This window comes from Oncorhynchus mykiss, chromosome 21, assembly GCF_013265735.2.
Source record: "Oncorhynchus mykiss isolate Arlee chromosome 21, USDA_OmykA_1.1, whole genome shotgun sequence".
Lineage (NCBI taxonomy): Eukaryota > Metazoa > Chordata > Actinopteri > Salmoniformes > Salmonidae > Oncorhynchus > Oncorhynchus mykiss.
The window spans coordinates 9,969,002-9,976,501 of record NC_048585.1 but is presented as its reverse complement, the minus strand read 5'-3'; the positions used below and the strand labels follow the sequence as shown (position 1 = coordinate 9,976,501).

Genomic DNA, 7,500 nt, shown 5'->3' with positions numbered 1-7,500 from the left:
TCTCCCTCTCTCCTCCTGTCTCCCTCTCTCCTCTGTCTCTCTCTGTACCCCACAGGACGCTGGTACCTGCGTGAGGGCTGGCTGCGTACCGTCCCCCCTAAAGGAGCAGAGGTCAAACCCAAGATGTTCTTCCTGTTTAGTGATGTCCTTCTCCAAGCCAAGCCCTGCCACCCTCTCCATCCCACCAACGGAGATAAGTTTGCTGGCCAGAGAGTCTACCCACTGAAGGACTGTACTGTGGACAAGGTGTTTGGGCACACCCAGAGCCAGGGCGGCCTTCTCAGTGTGAGTGACATATGTTCAATGATTTGCTGGTGTAGATATCAGTCTTTACCCCCCTTCTGTCTGTGATGGTGGATTAGAGCACTGTGTCAAACCTCCCAATAAACCTCTCTCCCTCCATCCTGCTCTTTCCGTCTCCCTCTCTCTCTCTCCCTCCATCCTGCTCTCTCTCTCTCTCTCTCTCTCTCTCTCTCTCCATCCTGCTCTTTCCATCCCTCTCTCGCTCTCTCTCCATCCTGCTCTTTTCGTCCCTCTCTCGCTCTCTCTCCATCCTGCTCTTTCCATCCCTCTCTCGCTCTCTCTCCATCCTTCTCTCTCTCTCCCTCCATCCTGCTCTTTCCATCCCTCTCTCGCTCTCTCTCCATCCTGCTCTTTCCGTCCCTCTCTCTCTCTCTCTCTCCATCCTGCTCTTTCCGTCCCTCCCTCTCTCTCTCTCTCCATCCTGCTCTTTCCATCCCTCTCTCGCTCTCTCTCCATCCTGCTCTTTCCGTCCCTCTCTCTCTCTCTCTCTCCATCCTGCTCTTTCCATCTCTCTCTCAAATCAAATCACATTGATTTCCCACATGTGCCAAATACAACAGGTTCCTTACAGTGAAATGCTTTACAACCCCCTTAACCAGCAAAACCCCCTCCAAAAGTAAGAGTTAGGATAGAGAGGGGGGGGGCAATGCAAATAGTCTGGGTAGCCATTTGATTAGATGTTCAGGAGTCTTATGGCTTTGGGGGGTAGAAGCTGTTTACAAGCCTCTTGGACCTAGACTTGGTGCTTTGGCAGTGATGCAACCCGTCAGGATGCTCTCGATGGTGCAGCTGTAGAACCGTTTGAGGATCTGAGGACCCATGCCAAATCTTTTCAGTCTGCTGAGGGGGAATAGGCTTTGTCGTGCCCTCTTCACGACTGAAGAGAACCGAGAGTTGCGTCTGTTCCATATATAGTGCAGTACTAATGACCAGAGAACCGAGGGTGGTGTCTGTTCCCTGTATAGTGCAGTACTAATGACCAGAGAACCGAGGGTGATGTCTGTTCCCTGTATAGTGCAGTACTAATGACCAGAGAACCGAGGGTGGTGTCTGTTCCCTGTATAGAGCAGTACTAATGACCAGAGAACCGAGGGTGGTGTCTGTTCCCTGTATAGTGCAGTACTAATGACCAGAGAACCGAGGGTGGTGTCTGTTCCCTGTATAGTGCAGTACTAATGACCAGAGAACCGAGGGTGGTGTCTGTTCCCTGTATAGTGCAGTACTAATGACCAGAGAACCGAGGGTGATGTCTGTTCCCTGTATAGTGCAGTACTAATGACCAGAGAACCGAGGGTGGTGTCTGTTCCCTGTATAGTGCAGTACTAATGACCAGAGAACCGAGGGTGATGTCTGTTCCCTGTATAGTGCAGTACTAATGACCAGAGAACCGAGGGTGGTGTCTGTTCCCTGTATAGTGCAGTACTAATGACCAGAGAACCGAGGGTGGTGTCTGTTCCCTGTATAGTGCAGTACTAATGACCAGAGAACCGAGGGTGGTGTCTGTTCCCTGTATAGTGCAGTACTAATGACCAGAGAACCGAGGGTGATGTCTGTTCCCTGTATAGTGCAGTACTAATGACCAGAGAACCGAGGGTGATGTCTGTTCCCTGTATAGTGCAGTACTAATGACCAGAGAACCGAGGGTGGTGTCTGTTCCCTACATAGTGCAGTACTAATAACCAGAGAACCGAGGGTGGTGTCTGTTCCCTGTATAGTGCAGTACTAATGACCAGAGAACCGAGGGTGGTGTCTGTTCCCTGTATAGTGCAGTACTAATGACCAGAGAACCGAGGGTGGTGTCTGTTCCCTGTATAGTGCAGTACTAATGACCAGAGAACCGAGGGTGGTGTCTGTTTCCTGTATAGTGCAGTACTAATGACCAGAGAACCGAGGGTGGTGTCTGTTCCCTGTATAGTGCAGTACTAATGACCAGAGAACCGAGGGTGATGTCTGTTCCCTGTATAGTGCAGTACTAATGACCAGAGAACCGAGGGTGGTGTCTGTTCCCTGTATAGTGCAGTACTAATGACCAGAGAACCGAGGGTGATGTCTGTTCCCTGTATAGTGCAGTACTAATGACCAGAGAACCGAGGGTGGTGTCTGTTCCCTGTATAGTGCAGTACTAATGACCAGAGAACCGAGGGTGGTGTCTGTTCCCTGTATAGTGCAGTACTAATGACCAGAGAACCGAGGTTGATGTCTGTTCCCTGTATAGTGCAGTACTAATGACCAGAGAACCGAGGGTGGTGTCTGTTCCCTGTATAGTGCAGTACTAATGACCAGTGCTCCTCTCTCTCTCTCCGTCAGATTAGATCCGTCTCTTCTTCAGGACGGTGGGAGAAGTTCTCCTCTCTCTCTCTCCATCAGATTTGATCCGTCTCTTCTTCTTCTCCTCCGTCTCCAGTAAATACATCTTCCTCAAGTCGTTTCCTGTTTCCTGTCTCCCGTACGTCGGTCGACTCCTCTCCTCTGCCGGGCCCACTAATCACTCAGCATTATCTAACTCCACAAATGGCATTTCATTAGCTTGTTATCCCCGCGGAGGCCTGAACGCTGTACGCTCAATAGCATTATGGGTAATTTCTCATAAAGACACATTATTGATCCTGGGCTTGGCCCGGGCCCTTACTCTATGGCTGAGTCCCAAACGGCACCCTATTCACCTATGTAGTGCACTACATTTGACCAGGATCTGTAGGGGTAGTGCACTACTTTGGACCAATAGTGTATCAGGTGGCGTTTGGGCCGGTCTGCCTGGCGCTCTAGAAACGTGTCTGTCAGCAGTCCCTGAATCCCTCCTCCTCCACGTCATGAAGAATTAAACACAGACTCAATTAGACAGCGGTGAATGCCACGGATATCTCCATATGCAGAGGTTGGAGGGGGGAGGGAGAAGGAAGAGCTTTTATGAAAATAGCTCTTCCCGTTTACTTTTTCTCGTCCTTGTTTGGGGAACACTCTCTCTCTTCCTCCCTTCCTCTCCCTGTCTGCCTCTCCTTCCCCCTATCTAAATATCCCCTCACTCTCTCCCTTCCTCCCTTCCTCTCCTCGTCTGCCTCTCCTTCCCCCTGTCTGCCTCTTCTTCCCCCTGTCTGCCTCTTCTTCCCCCTGTCTGCCTCTCCTTCCCCCTGTCTAACTATCCCCTCACTCTCTCTCTTCCTCCCTTCCTCTCCCTGTCTGCCTCTCCTTCCCCCTGTCTAACTATCCCCTCACTCTCTCTCTCTTCCTCTCCCCGTCTGCCTCTCCTTCTCCCTGTCTAACTATCCCCTCACTGTCTCTCTTCCTCTCTTCCTCTCCTCGTCTGCCTCTCCTTCCCCCTGTCTGCCTCTCCTTCTCCCTGTCTAACTATCCCCTCACTCTCTCTCTTCCTCTCCCCGTCTGCCTCTCCTTCTCCCTGTCTAACTATCCCCTCACTCTCTCTCTTCCTCTCCTCGTCTGCCTCTCCTTCCCCCTGTCTAACTATCCCCTCACTCTCTCTCTTCCTCTCCTTCCCCCTGTCTAACTATCCCCTCACTCTCTCTCTTCCTCTCTTCCTCTCCTCGTCTGCCTCTCCTTCCCCCTGTCTGCCTCTCCTTCCCCATGTCTGCCTCTCCTTCTGCCTGTCTAACTATCCCCTCACTCTCTCTTCCTCTCCTCGTCTGCCTCTCCTTCCCCCTGTCTAACTATCCCCTCACTCTCTCTCTGCCTCTCCTTCTCCCTGTCTAACTATCCCCTCACTCTCTCTCTTCCTCTCTTCCTCTCCTCGTCTGCCTCTCCTTCCCCCTGTCTGCCTCTCCTTCTCCCTGTCTAACTATCCCCTCACTCTCTCTCTTCCTCTCCTTCCCCCTGTCTAACTATCCCCTCACTCTCTCTCTTCCTCTCCTTCCCCCTGTCTAACTATCCCCTCACTCTCTCTCTTCCTCTCCCCGTCTGCCTCTCCTTCCCCCCGTCTGCCTCTCCTTCCCCCCGTCTGCCTCTCCTTCCCCCCGTCTGCCTCTCCTTCCCCCCGTCTGCCTCTCCTTCCCCCCGTCTGCCTCTCCTTCCCCCCGTCTGCCTCTCCTTCCCCCCGTCTGCCTCTCCTTCCCCCCGTCTGCCTCTCCTTCCCCCCGTCTGCCTCTCCTTCCCCCCGTCTGCCTCTCCTTCTCCCTGTCTAACTATCCCCTCTTCTCTCTCTCCTTAGAGACACCATGTAAACTATCTAATACCAGGTCTATAGACCTCCCTCTCCTTAGAGAGACCATGTAAACTATCTAATACCAGGTCTATAGACCTCCCTCTCCTTAGAGACACCATGTAAACTATCACTATCTAATACCAGGTCTATAGACCTCTCTCTCCTTAGAGACACCATGTAAACTATCTAATACCAGGTCTATAGACCTCTCTCTCCTTAGAGACACCATGTAAACTATCACTATCTAATACCAGGTCTATAGACCTCTCTCTGCTTAGAGAGACCATGTAAACTATCACTATCTAATACCAGGTCTATAGACCTCCCTCTCCTTAGAGACACCATGTAAACTATCACTATCTAATACCAGGTCTATAGACCTCTCTCTCCTTAGAGACACCATGTAAACTATCTAATACCAGGTCTATAGACCTCCCTCTCCTTAGAGAGACCATGTAAACTATCACTATCTAATACCAGGTCTATAGACCTCTCTCTCCTTAGAGACACCATGTAAACTATCACTATCTAATACCAGGTCTATAGACCTCTCTCTCCTTAGAGAGACGATGTAAACTATCACTATCTAATACCAGGTCTATAGACCTCCCTCTCCTTAGAGACACCATGTAAACTATCTAATACCAGGTCTATAGACCTCTCTCTCCTTAGAGACACCATGTAAACTATCTAATACCAGGTCTATAGACCTCCCTCTCCTTAGAGAGACCATGTAAACTATCACTATCTAATACCAGGTCTATAGACCTCTCTCTCCTTAGAGACATCATGTAAACTATCACTATCTAATACCAGGTCTATAGACCTCCCTCTCCTTAGAGACACCATGTAAACTATCACTATCTAATACCAGGTCTATAGACCTCTCTCTCCTTAGAGACACCATGTAAACTATCTAATACCAGGTCTATAGACCTCTCTCTCCTTAGAGACACCATGTAAACTATCTAATACCAGGTCTATAGACCTCTCTCTCCTTAGAGACACCATGTAAACTATCACTATCTAATACCAGGTCTATAGACCTCTCTCTCCTTAGAGACACCATGTAAACTATCACTATCTAATACCAGGTCTATAGACCTCCCTCTCCTTAGAGACACCATGTAAACTATCACTATCTAATACCAGGTCTATAGACCTCTCTCTCCTTAGAGACACCATGTAAACTATCTAATACCAGGTCTATAGACCTCTCTCTCCTTAGAGACCATGTAAACTATCACTATCTAATACCAGGTCTATAGACCTCTCTCTCCTTAGAGACCATGTAACCTATCACTATCTAATACCAGGTCTATAGACCTCCCTCTCCTTAGAGACACCATGTAAACTATCACTATCTAATACCAGGTCTATAGACCTCTCTCTCCTTAGAGACACCATGTAAACTATCTAATACCAGGTCTATAGACCTCTCTCTCCTTAGAGACACCATGTAAACTATCTAATACCAGGTCTATAGACCTCTCTCTCCTTAGAGAGACCATGTAAACTATCTAATACCAGGTCTATAGACCTCTCTCTCCTTAGAGAGACCATGTAAACTATCTAATACCAGGTCTATAGACCTCTCTCTCAGAGACATCATGTAAACTATCACTATCTAATACCAGGTCTATAGACCTCCCTCTCCTTAGAGACACCATGTAAACTATCACTATCTAATACCAGGTCTATAGACCTCTCTCTCCTTAGAGACACCATGTAAACTATCTAATACCAGGTCTATAGACCTCTCTCTCCTTAGAGACACCATGTAAACTATCTAATACCAGGTCTATAGACCTCTCTCTCCTTAGAGACACCATGTAAACTATCACTATCTAATACCAGGTCTATAGACCTCTCTCTCCTTAGAGACACCATGTAAACTATCACTATCTAATACCAGGTCTATAGACCTCTCTCTCCTTAGAGAGACCATGTAAACTATCACTATCTAATACCAGGTCTATAGACCTCTCTCTCCTTAGAGAGACCATGTAAACTATCTAATACCAGGTCTATAGACCTCTCTCTCCTTAGAGACACCATGTAAACTATCACTATCTAATACCAGGTCTATAGACCTCTCTCTCCTTAGAGAGACCATGTAAACTATCTAATACCAGGTCTATAGACCTCTCTCTCCTTAGAGAGACCATGTAAACTATCTAATACCAGGTCTATAGACCTCTCTCTCAGAGACATCATGTAAACTATCACTATCTAATACCAGGTCTATAGACCTCTCTCTCCTTAGAGACACCATGTAAACTATCACTATCTAATACCAGGTCTATAGACCTCTCTCTCCTTAGAGACACCATGTAAACTATCACTATCTAATACCAGGTCTATAGACCTCTCTCTGCTTAGTGATAGTTTACATGGTGTCTCAAAGGAGAGAGAGGTCTCCTCTACCCTCATATACAGAGAGGACATCCATCTGTCTCCTCATATACAGAGAGACCATCCATCTGTCTCCTCTACCCTCATAGACAGAGAGACCATCCATCTGTCTCTTCTACCCTCATATCCAGGGAGGACATCCATCTGTCTCCTCTACCCTCATAGACAGAGAGGACATCCATCTGTCTCCTCTACCCTCATATCCAGGGAGGACATCCATCTGTCTCCTCTACCCTCATTAACAGAGAGACCATCCATCTGTCTCTTCTACCCTCATAGACAGAGAGACCATCCATCTGTCTCCTCTACCCTCATAGACAGAGAGGACATCCATCTGCCTCCTCTACCCTCAATAACAGAGGACATCCATCTGTCTCCTCACATACAGAGACCATCCATCTGTCTCCTCTACCCTCATAGACAGGGAGGACATCCATCTGGCTCCTCTACCCTCATATACAGAGGACATCCATCTGTCTCCTCATATACAGAGACCATCCATCTGTCTCCTCTACCCTCATAGACAGAGAGACCATCCATCTGTCTCCTCTACCCTCATTAACAGAGAGACCATCCATCTGTCTCCTCTACCCTCATAGACAGAGAGGACATCCATGCAGTCATAGGTG

General features: G+C 48.3%; 1 protein-coding gene across 26 annotated transcripts in view; it reads left to right on the top strand.

The window, feature by feature from the left end:
- The window catches only part of LOC118942869 (rho guanine nucleotide exchange factor 39-like), a 104,248-nt gene that overhangs the window by 84,651 nt on the left and 12,097 nt on the right, over positions 1-7,500 (top strand). For all 26 annotated transcript variants that reach the window (XR_005038520.1, XR_005038519.1, XR_005038518.1 and 23 more), the window contains exon 8: positions 56-285. Coding sequence is in view for 1 of the 26 variants with exons in the window: in XM_036956814.1 (XP_036812709.1) it covers positions 56-285 (230 nt within the window). In the remaining 25 variants the exon portion in view is untranslated. The remainder of the gene's footprint in view (positions 1-55; positions 286-7,500) is intronic.